Source organism: Gopherus flavomarginatus, chromosome 10 (assembly GCF_025201925.1).
Source record: "Gopherus flavomarginatus isolate rGopFla2 chromosome 10, rGopFla2.mat.asm, whole genome shotgun sequence".
NCBI classification, from domain to species: Eukaryota; Metazoa; Chordata; order Testudines; family Testudinidae; genus Gopherus; species Gopherus flavomarginatus.
Window position 1 is genome coordinate 20,076,357 of NC_066626.1, and position 13,684 is coordinate 20,090,040.

At 40.0% G+C, this 13,684-nt stretch overlaps 1 protein-coding gene across 4 annotated transcripts in view; it reads right to left on the bottom strand.

Annotated features, from left to right (window-relative positions):
• PARD3B (par-3 family cell polarity regulator beta) overlaps positions 1-13,684 on the bottom strand; it is a 683,847-nt gene that overhangs the window by 66,994 nt on the left and 603,169 nt on the right. For all 4 annotated transcript variants that reach the window (XM_050969567.1, XM_050969566.1, XM_050969565.1 and 1 more), the window contains one exon: positions 6,692-6,827. In XM_050969567.1, coding sequence (XP_050825524.1) covers positions 6,692-6,827 — 136 coding nt within the window. The remainder of the gene's footprint in view (positions 1-6,691; positions 6,828-13,684) is intronic.

Genomic DNA, 13,684 nt, shown 5'->3' on the forward strand with positions numbered 1-13,684 from the left:
CAGCGCTGGCCGTACTCCCGTTTTGTCTCGGGTGTAGAGGATCCAGCGCTGGTGATCCAGCGCTGGTAATCCAATGTAGACACTTACCAGCGCTTTTCTTGACCTCCGTGGAAGGAGGAAGCCTCTGGTAATCAAGCTGGTCTCCTTTCCCGGTTTGCTCTCTCGTTCCCGGAGCCCAGAGCAAGCAGGTCTCCTTCCCTGCGGTTTGCTGGGTGGCTCCGGGAACGCGAGAGCAAACCGCGGCGAAGCGGGTCTCCTTTCCCGGTTTGCTCTCTCGTTCCCGGAGCCCAGAGCAAGCAGGTCTCCTTCCCTGCGGTTTGCTGGGTGGCTCCGGGAACGCGAGAGCAAACCGCGGCGAAGCGGGTCTCCTTTCCCGGTTTGCTCTCTCGTTCCCGGAGCCCAGAGCAAGCAGGTCTCCTTCCCTGCGGTTTGCTGGGTGGCTCCGGGAACGAGAGAGCAAACCGCGGCGAAGCGGGTCTCCTTCCCCGGTTTGCTCTCTCGTTCCCAGAGCCCCGAGCAAGCAGGTCTCCTTCCCTGCGGTTTGCTGGGTGGCTCCGGGAACGAGAGAGCAAACCGCGGCGAAGCGGGTCTCCTTTCCCGGTTTGCTCTCTCGTTCCCAGAGCCCCGAGCAAGCAGGTCTCCTTCCCTGCGGTTTGCTGGGTGGCTCCGGGAACGAGAGAGCAAACCGCGGCGAAGCGGATCTCCTTCCCCGGTTTGCTCTCGCGTTCCCAGAGCAAGCAGGTCTCCTTCCCTGCGGTTTGCTGGGTGGCTCCGGGAACGCGAGAGCAAACCGCGGCGAAGCGGGTCTCCTTTCCCGGTTTGCTCTCGTGTTCCCGGAACCCCCCTTGAAGCCGCCCAACAGCGCTGCAGTGTGGCCACATCTAACACCACTTGCAGCGCTGGTTGCTGTAAGTGTGGCCACTCTGCAGCGCTGGCCCTATACAGCTGTACTAATACAGCTGTAACAACCAGCGCTGCAAAACTTTAGATGTAGACATGGCCTCAGATGTTTGTTTCTGATGTCCCTTAAACGTTCCAGCTAAGTGGGTTAGTTTGCACTTAAAAATCATAAAATAAAACCTCTGGGGTTCTTTATAATACATCAACACATGTGGCAGCAGCTGTCATGTTTTTTGTGATATTGTATTCCAATTCTCAGTTTGAGAGAGACGAGACGATCATTCACTAACTGCATGAGATGTGACCACTGCAGCATGTTTAATATATAAAGTTCTCCTGAGTGTGCTTGGAGCTGTTTAAAGATGACTTCATCCATATATACGAGAAGCATTGTTGATGTATCAAAGTAGTAGTCTTTTACAGCAGTAAGCAAAGGAAAGAAACAGGATATTATTTGCTTCTGTTTATTTAAATCATTTACCTGGAGATGTAACAGCGAAGCTTTAATATTTGCTCCTCTCAGACACCAACTTCTACATTTAAATATTGTGAAAAGCAACATCTTGATTTTCAGAATAAGCGACACTACATATTATTGGAATTCAGCCTAACTTTTAAGGCATGCATGCTACCCAGTGGAGTTTATTAAGATGGTATGTAATAGTATTCCTTCCCTTGGTAAAGAGAAGAGAGTACTTTGACAATGTTAGCCAAGAGACATCAGCATTTCAGATTCTGCTCTAGTTTAGATATTTTGTGCCTAATTCAACCTTGGCATAAGAAAGAGTGACTCCAAAGAAGTTTATGGAGTCACTCAAGCTTACCACTAAAACGGGCAGATTTGGGTCTCTTTGTGTCTCCTTTCTGGAATAGTTTATTTTTCACATGAGGTTTGGCTAAGATTTCACCACGACAATCCTCCCACATCCCCAAAAAATCAGAATTTCATTGCTTAGTCAGAGCAGTTGATATTGTTTCAGAATTATCCCAATCCAAACTCTTTGCAGGTCAGACAGAATAGACGCATAGGCCAAAGGAGAGTTCTTGATGGGTAAAAACATATTTTAATAGGAGGTTTTAATCTTCATTAGTCCTATGATGCTTTTTTAACAGCACAAATATTTCTGAATGCTAGTTTTCAAAGTTGCTCTACTCTAAACAAGTTTACTTTTCCCCTAAAAAGAATTAAATGTATTCAACTGAGTAGTCGTCAGCAGCTTTTCAGAAAATCTGGAATTCACAGGAATTCTCCTACGGTTTCCCTTTGTACATAAAATTGTCATTTCTCCCATTGCACTAGAAGACAGGAATGTTATTATTCTAGAAGTTGGAATTTTGGTTTTTAACCATGATCCAACACAAACGTTTGTGGTTTTTTGGAACCTAACCTGCTTTAAACTCAACATCCTGAAGCTGGAATTAATTGCTCATTAAAACACAAAGAGCTCCTTTTTCATTCTAAAGTAAGTATAGAACCTTTTGACACATTATGGAAAAATAATGCAGTTCTCAAACTTCCTTTTCTCTGTTTGATTTTTAGGTATGGACCTTTGCCAGATACACAATAAACTGCTTGGCCTTTAACACAAAAGGGTATGATTCTTCTTTTTGTAACCTTAATTGGGAACTGACAAAATTCACTACACTACAAATTTGCTTCAATCAAAACCTGTTGACAGATAATATATTAAGGCCTAGTGCACAGATCTGAGTGGAGATCAGACAGCTGAAGAAAGATTTATCAGCTGACAAAAAATGAAAGGAAAAAAATCCTAATTTGCAAATGAGGAATAAAAAGTTGTAAGATCTCCTGTATACAAGGTATCCTATAAGATATTGTTAGGCTGCTGCAGTTACCTACAGGTGAAGAACCACACTCAATTTGTAATGAATTATACACAGTCCCTGGAAGAACATGAACAAAATAAGGCTGTGAGAAGAATGTAATGTCACAGTGAAGGCAGGACTGAGGTTTTAAGTAACAGGATTGGTATGAAATCTGTGAAACAATCCAAGTAAATCCACAGATAGGTTTTTTATTCTGTATTTTTTAAACTTTCTCTCTCTCTCTCCCTCCCTCCGTCCCACACACATACTTTATTGCCTTGATCGACCATTCGTTTCCTCCCCTTATTTTTTTGTTTTGTTTTCTTGTTTCAGTGAAGCAATGGGAAGGACAGCACCCATAAAATGCGCCTGCTGTAATTCCCTCCAATTCCTAAAGTGACTGTCCTAAATTCCTATGGCCCATCTCTAACAAAGTTCTCTTAGAATTTGATCAACAGCTCACTTTAAGTCAATGAGACTCTCTAATGGGCTTTGATCAGGCTCTTAAAGCAATATTTTTGTGAAAACGTGCATTATTTAACTGGTGGGCTATTAAGACACACACGCTTACTGACATGGGAACCAGTACACTCCAGTAATACACCCACACGGTTACTAGTGGATTTCAGTTTTTAAAATGAAAATAGAACAGCCATTTTTTTTCTGGAAAGTATTTATACTTTATAGTCAATATTTCTCTTTACTTAACTGGCCCTAGAGAAATAAAGATGTTTCACTTTAAGCCATCTAACCCTTGTGAATCTGGCTTATCATTTTCCCCCAGAGTAATGAAGCTGGAGAGAGGGAGAGAGAGTCTAATGAGCATGAAAACAAACAACTACCCAAAAAAACAGAGTAACTGGAAATAATTTTGAAGTTTTATGCTAGATAGCACAAACCGTGCCATATAAACGTATCTCTTTACTTAGACATACTAAACTGAATTATTCACCTGTTCCTTAGAAGAAGAAAACCCAGGCTGAGAGGGAGGGAAAGCAGAAAAAAGAGCAAGGGAGCAAAAATATATACAACAACAAACAAGAAGAACAGAGGAGAACTGAAAAAAAAACAGGGACGTGGGGGGAGGAATGAAGAGTGACTAGCAAGCTTATTTCAAATGAATTTTTGACCTTATTTTTAAAACATTTATGGATCCCAATTGCCTGTCATGAGATTATGTTCCCTTACAATGCTGGCTTTTCAGCTGGCACTGCACTTTAACTTGATTTGTCCCATTTTTTAAAAAGTAGATTGTTAGAAATACCCTTTCCACCAGAAATTCTGTCCCATTATAGTGTCAGCTAAAGGCCACTTGTCAATGTCAGCTTTATAAGACAGAAATGTGCGGTGTGAGCTCTCAGGCTTATTTTTTTTTGGAGGTCAAGCCCTAACGTCCATCTCTGAACCTTTTGCTTCACTGTGGATAGTGTCTTCTTAAATTATCTTATGTTATTTTCTAATTTATCTGAATGTTTCATTAGATGGTGTACAGTAATTACAGCAGCTGCTGTATATTATCAAGACATCTTAAAGGAGAGCTGGCTTAGGTATCGTGCTGATTGACAAAAGCACAGTATTAAACTTATCTAGTATTAAAAATACATCAGGAGGCTGCTTCTCTTCTCCAGCTGTGAGAAGAAAAGCCCATAAAGCCCATAACAGCAGGATTTCCTCCTGCTCAGCTGCCTGCTGCCTCTTTAGGGGAGAGACCTGACAAAGTGGAGACTAAAGTAAGTTTTTCTTTATTTACAGTGATGGAATTAGTCATCAGATTGTGTTTTTACTGGCAAACAGAGGTTGAGGAAATCGGCTGTTGCTCAATCTGTGTTACCATAATGCTGCCTGGGGTCAGTGTTAAAACCAGCAGTGTAAGGGTCCAAATCAGAGGGCTGCTCTTGAACTACCAACAAGTGTGAGGAGAAATGGAGCAGTGGCCACTATTTTTCCTGGTCCAGAATATGGTGCAATACCAAACTGGGGCTGGAGAGATTGTGGCAGGCAGGAGATTTCGCTCTTGTATCTTCCCAGTTTTTGGTACTTTTTAGAGAAGGTCAGGCACTCAAGGCCTTTGAAACTGTACAAGTGACTTTGACTGGTGGAACTATTTAGGTGTTGCAACAAACTTCAGCCATCAAGGTTAAGTTAGCGTTTAGAGCAGATACTATATAGTAGGTCTTCCTCTCAACAAAAACAGTTAAAAATTCCTGCCTTAGAAAGAGGAACAGAAACTATCTTGATGCCTCTAATATTAATCAATCTAAGACTGAGAGCTTTAAAGCTCTCTCGAGTTCTTTGATTAAGGACATCTTGCCTCACAGGAAAAAGGAAGCTTTGGAAATCGGTAATCTTTGGACATTATATTTAATAGAAAAGGCTTAAAAGGGATTACCTATAAGGGACCTTTGTGAATCTTTGGAAATTATATTGAACCATAAATCTGAACCTCTTTGGAGGGGTAATAAAGCCTTATCAGTTTCAGATAAGAAGTGGAAATCCTCAGTCTGCTTTAGGTGCATCATTGGCCAGGTCTCGAGTAACTGCCAAGACACTGATTATTTCTTTAGCCTCTGTCTTGGATAGATAGATATATTTTATTTAGATTATAAATTTGGGTTGTAAAAAGATTTTTTTAAACCAAGAATGGAAATTTAACAGATTCCCAAATTTGGTTCACAACCTTCAAGCCTACGGAACAAAGTTAACTGCTCTAAGGGATCTTGCTGGGAATGATATTTCTGAAATTACCTCAGAAAAATGATGGCTCTGTATAATTTCAAACAAACATACATAATATACACTTGTGATTGTGATAAAGCCACATTTTGTTTTTTAGGAACACAAAGCACAGTAACTGAAGATTTCAATTTTTCATTCAAACTGATAGTCTGGCAAGTTTGGGGAATACTGGAGGCATTGATGATGTTAGTACTTATAAAAATTCAATTATAATTCGGTTCTAACATGTTTTAAATTATTACATGTTTGTTTTTTAAAATAAAGTTTGAATTTAGTTTAAATTGCACCACGTCATGCAGCATCACAGAGAGTTGCATGTCTGAACATTGATTGGCCTTATTTATTTTTAGAGACTGAGCGCAACCCTGAAATTCTTGTCCAGGCAGAACTCAGATTGCTGCAGGACCCCATAATGGTCTCTTATGAAATGAAGATATTCTATATATTTAAGGCATCGGAGGAGTGAGGAGAACTGGATTCTGTTGCTGGCTCTATCCCACACTGACACGGTATGCCCTTGGGACAGTCACAGCACTTTGTTCCCTAGCTGTAATATGGGGAAAACGGAATTTTCCTACTAGACAGTTGTGTTATTAGACTTAATTCAATCCTGTTGGTAAAGCACTTAGAGAGCCTCTGAGTGAAGGCTCTATAAAAGGGCAAGGTATTAATTTTTTTACTTAAAACGTGAAACAAGGGGAGGCAAGGGAAGCGTTTGGCCCGGACTCTTAATAGCCCTAGCACAGGTGTGGAAAGGGAAGGTGTAAGCAACCTTACTCCCACACTTGGGTCTCCTCATTCCCATGCAGCAACCAAGCACAATTTGAGTCAGTGTTCTCCTAATCCCCACTTCATCTCAAAGGGAAATAGCTTGATGAGCCGAGGGATCGTACTGCATCCTGCTAAGATACCTAGTGCCACCTTGTGTGCCTCACTGTTTTGGAAGGAATCATGCTGGCTGGGACCACCTGCAGCGAGTTGCCCCGGGGATGGTGCAAATCTGGGCCAATGCTTACGTCTAACAGTGGGTGGACATGACAACACTGGAAATGACTTACTTTAGTAGAGTTTAAATTATATAAATGATTTGTTTGATGGGCTGAAGTTAAACCCAAATAGTCATGCTAAACTGATACAGAGACACAGTATCTGGAAAACAAAAACAAACCAGCCAATGTCATCTGCAAGCTTTCCATACTTCGAAAAGATTTGCTGGATAGCAACCTACCCATTGCTGATCATAATCAGATGACCATGTTCTCATCTCATCATCCTCGTAGAAAGGTAAACCGTCTCGCCTGGCCTGATGGTATTCCTTCCGTAGCTTCTGGATACGGTCTGCATTCCCACCAGCTGGACAGCCACTGGAAAATAAAATAATAAATTACATACATACACTCCTGACCATCCACATAATGCTGATACCAATGTGATAAACTCTGACCTTCTCACCTGCACACTGCACAGTCATTCCTATGAACAATGACAAATGGCTACCATATTTAAATAAATAATAATAATCATCTGCCACAGAACTATTTACTTTGTCACTCTAAATATGGAATTTTCCCTGAAATTGCATTTGACTGAGGTAAGTAGCATTCAGACCCGGAGCAGTATAAGCTTTCTGGTCTGATATTTCATGAGCTATCAGGGCTAGGAACAAAAAGTTCTATACCATAAAAAAGGCAGGAATCCCATTCTCAGTTACAGAAAGAACTAAGGTTCCAGCCTTGAGAAATGGGATTGGGGGGAGAGTCAAACTATAAAATGGGGACATTAATACACATGGAAGAGTAGCATCTGGTACTTTTAAATGTTTGTAAAATGTATTCGACCCTAACACTGCAAAGACTTTACACATATGCTGAACTTTATGCACTGAGAATAGTCGCAATCAAGTCAATGGAGCGACTGACAGCGCATGAGTTCAGCACAGGCATAAGTCTTTGTAGGATTAGGGCTGAATACATTTGACAAACATTTAAAATGATCAGATACTCCTTCCCCATATATAATAATGTCACTCTTTTATAGCTTGACTTTTTTCCCCCCCTATTTCCCAGGGTTGGAACATTAGAAGCACTGTCTACATAGCTTTTTTTGAAGCACTAGTGCAAGCCCCGCTAGTCCAAGTCTATGGAACTCTTCTAAAATAGTTTTTCTGTAACGTAACATATATGGCAAATGAAGATGACATGGGAGAATAAAGGTTTTATTGGCACTTATTTGAGACGTGTGCCTAATGGCTTTGCAGTAATGTGGTCACCCCAAACTCATACGAACAAAACCTTAATATTGAGGCACATAATCATATGTTCTCTTATCCTGCAACCTTAACTCTTCCATTTTGTGTGTATGCAAAACAATAAAGATGCTAATCACATAAGCACATGGACCATGCATAGGTGTGCCAGGACACAGTGTAAGGAATCTTCACCCTCGATACATGTTAAAGACTGTATTTGGCACCTTTTCTTCAGCAAATTACAGAGTCAACCCAAATTCACCTGCAGGTTGCAACAATAAGATTCAACAGGCAAATATAAGCTAAAGATGCTTTTGAAAGAAGAGTTACTCTTTAATAAAGGCAGACTTCAGCAATGTGCCCTATTTTATCCATAACATATAAACAGTAAGCATAGCTTTTGAGGGTGAAAAAATCCTGATTTTTCTCTCTAGCAACACATTTAAAGAGATTCTTGCTTTTTAAGGCCCAAGTCCCCCTCTTTATATTGGGAGAGAACTTAGAGCTGTGCTAGTGTAATATAAAGCAGGCTCACTCACTCTGGAGTAATGTGCGATGAATATGATGCCTTCTCCAATGCTCATGCAACAGTTCTGAATTTCAACTTGGCTCCTGACAATTATGTGAATATATGAACCACATTCAAACTCACCAGATGAATTCAATCAGTGCTGTGCAAATATCGCATACATAATCTATTAGTTTACCCCAAAGAAACTGAAGCATTGAATTCAGACAGAATGAAGTCATCAGTAATAAAAAAAAGAAACCGATAAGGCAATATTAAAAAAATCCACAATTTTCCAACATTTGCAGGGAAGATCATATGTTGCCTGTAAACTATTCTCCCATCTGCCTATAAATACATAATTAAAAAATATGGGTTTGATCAGATAGCAGTTCTCAAGTAGGAGAACAGTAGAAGAATACTAATTCAAATGCTTAGAATGCATGTCTGCTTATGCTGAAAAGAAGCCTGACCTTACAGAAGAAATATAAAAACAATATCCCAATCAAAGTCAATTTATATTAAATAAACCCATTAGAAATACTCATTTAGGCTTATGAGTGCAGAAGACAGAACCATTGCAGGAGCCCAACCTACAATGTGGTGCTCACATCCAGAAAGAGCTAAAAATGACCACAGACTTTCCCACTTACACAATTTAGTGCCTAGCTAATTTAATTGACTTAGCTTCTCACACAATAAGCTCTTCACACAGAGTCACACAGTACACCTGATCACACACATTCACACAAAAAAATTAAGATGGCTACAGAGTTGTCACCCGTCAAGAAAAGATTTAAAGTGAACCACCCACTCTATACAAAGCCAGAAGACTTTGTAGCAGATTTCAGAATGATTTTCATGAATTTAATGCAATTGACTCAGAAGTGGCTGAGGTTGGCATGAATCACAGAATCATTGAAATATAGGCCTAGAAGGAGTCCCCTGCACTGAGGCAGAACCAACTAAGCCCAGGCCATCCCTGACAACCTCTTCTTAAATACCTCCAATGATGGGGCTTCCACAACCTCCCTTGGAAGCTTATTCCAGACTTAACTGCTTGAAAGTTTTTCCTAATATCTAACCTAGATCTCCCTTGCCACAGATTAAGCCCATTACTTCTTGTCCTACCTTCAGTGGAAATGGAGAACAATTGATCTCCGTCCACTTTATAACCATCCTTAACATTTTGAAGACTCTTATTAGCTTCCCCCGCAGTCATCTTTGCTTAAGACTAAACATGTCCAGTATAAAACCTTTCCTTGTAGGTCAGGCTTCCTAACCTTTTAACATTTTTGTTGGTTTCCTCTGGACTCTCTCCAATTTGCCCACATCTTTTCTGAAGTGTGGTGCCCAAAACTGACCACAGTACTCCAGATAATGCCTTTCCATGGTTGAGCAGAGCAGGACAATTACCGCCGATGTCTTACACACACATCCCAGGATGATATTAACCTTTTTCACAACTGCATCACATTGCTGCCTCTCATGCAATTCCTGATCTATTATAACCCCCAGATCCTTTTCAGCAGTACTACCACCTAGCCGGTTATTCTCCATGTTATAGTTGTGCATTTTACTTTCTTCTCCTAGTACTTGGGTTATTTGGACTTTTGTTACCCTGGAAGAGCACTGTGACAGTCACCCAGCTGGAGAGTTGAGGAGAATCAGTAAATCCTGGCCACAGCTCTTAGGGGAGGGTGCTAGACAGAGGATCTGCACCCCAAGAGTGTGCCTAGAGCCTCCAAGATAGGGACAGTGCGTGGACTCTGTTCAGATTCCAGAGGCCTAAGGCACCTGGGGATTTAGTGGCTGGACCCCCTCACAGCAGTCTGAGTGGCCAAGAGGGGGCGCTCGACTAGATTTGAGTCTCTGCACACTGCAAAATTACAAACAAATGTAGCACATAAGGACTCAGCTGAATCATTTAAAGACATTACACATATCTTTCTAAAAGGCAATGAACATCTGGTTTCCAGTCGGTTTCCTAAATGCATTAATATAACAAAGCTTTACTTTTCGGCCACTTACCTCAGGATCTAATTTTCCCCAGTTGACTGGCATCCTATAAGTAACTTGTGGTTACATTTTTAATTTTTTTCCCAACAATTATGAAAAATTAATACTTGCTGAAGCTTTCATTCACAAATGAATAAAATACAAAACGAATCTCATGTCGATTCAAAAGAATGGGCTGAATCTTCCATTCATTACCTATTATAACACAAAACTAATTATATCATAGCTACTGAAAATAATTTATTGCCTTGAGCATACATATAGAATATAAAGAAACACAATACACCACACTGCAGATTAGTACTGTTCATCTATGGTACCTCTCATTTAAGAAGTCAAGACCAAAGCATTTCAAAAGATACAATATGGTGCCAGCATTTATCTTCCCACACTGAAATGTTACATTGTTAATCAAAGTGTTTTAGCAACCTCAATAATATGGGGGAAGAGAAAAAATGGTTGAAAAAATGACAAAAAGAAAATCCATAGTCAGAACATAATTCTACAATATTTCAACGTCCATCTTTGTCAGTCACCAAGAGAGTTTAGGAAGAAACGAGCTTTTGTTATTGACATCTGCACTTGAGTAAATGAATGATATTCCAATAAAAGGTTTGTCAGAAAAATTCTCATTGACAATTCCAGAACCTGCAAGATAATAAAAGTAGTATCTTAAAGGTCCATAGAGACAACTCAAGTTATAGGAATATACATCAGGCACTGACAACCAAATCTGGGAAATATAAATCTTAAACGTTTTGAGCTATGGAAATTCCTTGAGCTTGATGGACTCTGCAGCACTTACCTTCCTGCTCAAAGCAGGAAGGTACCTTGTGTGTATGTAATTACAGACTTCAGCAGTAGAAAAGGGGCCACAGCAGGATGCTTCATTTGACAACTGTGAAATGCTTGTCAGATCCTGTGAACAGAGTCTGTGGTTCCGCCTAATCATTTGAATGGGGATATGTTAAGGTGTGTGTGTGTGTGTGTGTGTGTATAGACAGGTTGATAGACAAGTAGCAGATAGATACAGAGAAGTATATACTGCTCTATATCTAGAAACGTGTACAAATACATCTCAAGCTGCATGCCTATACAGATAATTAGAGAAAAACCAAATTAGAGAGAACTTCCTTTATAAGTTTAAGTCTACATACTAAAATTTCTGATGAGCATCCTTGAGTCATAATTTGCTCTACAATACCTAAAGAAAAAGTCATAAAAGTTACTCAGCTGCACATACATTGTCACCTTTCAACTCTGCAGAGCAACATAAAAGCACTACAACCACTTATGTCCAAAAGGTCAAAGACTCCTAAAGCAGCACATGACCATCATTTGTCTGGATGTAAATTGAGCCCTACTGACCTTATAACATCATTGCTGACCCTTTGACATTAGGAGCTTAGTGGATAGAAGGCAGATAATATTCTTAGGCTCCTGTGGATTAATTTTTTTTTAAAGTTTTCTTTCTTTCCTATTCTTGCCAGGGCAATTAGCTGTATAATTAACCTTTTCCTGCTCAAACCAGCTGACTATGTTCACAGGAACCTCTCAGAATTATCTGAAGACTGAGACTGTTTATAAAGCATCTCTCTGTGACTGGACATGAAGCATCTATTTATTGTCCCCTCCTTTCTGGTGACATGCAGCACCTTTTCCTATTTGTGATGGCAGATGGCCCAGCCACTCAGGCGAGGACCATCTCTTCACTCAGGGGTACATTCTGTCTCCATTCCTGTTCCTTTTACAGCCTGTAGCTGGCTATCACCGTGTCACATGAAAATGGGAAGTCAGCCTCCTTTTGCCTTAGAAAAACAAAGCTGGCATACCAAAGGGTTAACCTCATCATGAGCAGGTATAAAAGAGAGAGATGTATGTAATTCCAATTAAAACAGGTTATTTGTGATCAAATGGGAGGGAAAGACAATTTTTTAACATTTCTTGTGCATAACAGGCATGTATTCTTTGTGATGGAAAGTGATTGTTTTGTTGTGCTCAGTTTATTATGCCTGTTAGAGGAAAGCAATCACCAGATTTTAATTAATTAAAAAAAAAGGTGGCTTACGGTTCAGTCTAGTTAACGGTAATGCCTGAGTTTCTGGCACGTGAACAGTTTACTTCTGTCTTGTTGATCTGAGATGTGAATGTGTCTCAGAAGGGTTAGGAAGAGCAGACAGATTAGGGACTCGGGTGCTGACTACAACTGAACTCTCCATAAACAATACACAGTAAAAATAATGAAAAACAGACTTCCCTGGTATTGTCAGTAGCCTCTAGACAATGCAACATTTTCTGGTTTCTTCAGTAAAGATGATACCAATTATGCGTTTTCTCCATCGTGATAAAGTCACGTGCTAGGCATAATTGAGGGCCTTCTCGCTGAGGTAATTTCTTTTGGATTTATAAGGCAAAGTACTTAAATTGCCTTTTTTTTTTGGCACTTTGTATTACAACAGGGTTTTGTTCTTTTATTTTACTGAAGAAAAACAGCTGGCATATATGCAATGTATAGGTCACACCAACACAGAGTGCATGTTTTAAACCCTCTCACTCCATTTACAGCAGCTTTAACAATTCAACAAAGCAAATGCTGCATGTTAAATCATTGCAAGGAAATACAGTTACATTTCTTAATGGCGATCACACCTGTATGTAATTGGCAACTAGGCTTTTTTTATTTGCACACTACTGCTTTTCGGCACTTGAGTTTATTAACCTTTTTTTAAAAAGGCAGAAAAATTAAATAAAACACCTTGAAGACTTCTAGGAAGGGGCCCCCTAGCAGGCCACTTACTACAAAAAACAAAAGCAGGATGGATACTGGGTGACAGTACACTGCAGCATTAATTTCTGAGCTCCCATGTGAAGAATGAGATGGAGAATCTGAGAACCCAATCATAGTGAGCAATGCAATCCACATCCTAAAATATACTTTGCTGAAAACAGCAAACCCAGAGCTGACTTTATCTATTATGTCAAAGAAAGCACCTCGCCAAGTTCTTCACAAAGGACTACATTCTGCTCTGTTACACACATGCAAACCCATGCTACCTGTAGAGCATCAGGAACTAATTCACTGTGTGGATTCTTTCTACAATACCTGGCCTAAGTAGAAAATACCGTACATTTAAAATGTTACCAGTGAAGTTCCCTAAACTTAAAATTACAATTCATTGAGTTTGTAACCCTGAAGAAATAACGTACTCCTCTCTTCTTTAAAAAAAATTATTTACCCTGCCCAAAATGTCGGGGCGGGGGATGGGAGAATAGATCATATGGTCAAAATGCATCCTCATTATAAAGTGGTTTTTTTAATGGATGATCACTACTGGGATAACATTAATCTAGTATCAGGACTTTTACGGGAAAAAAATACAAATGCAATTTATCTCTTTAACTGTCAGCTGCATTTCTAGAGCTTTAAAGTCTGTAGCTTCCAGGGG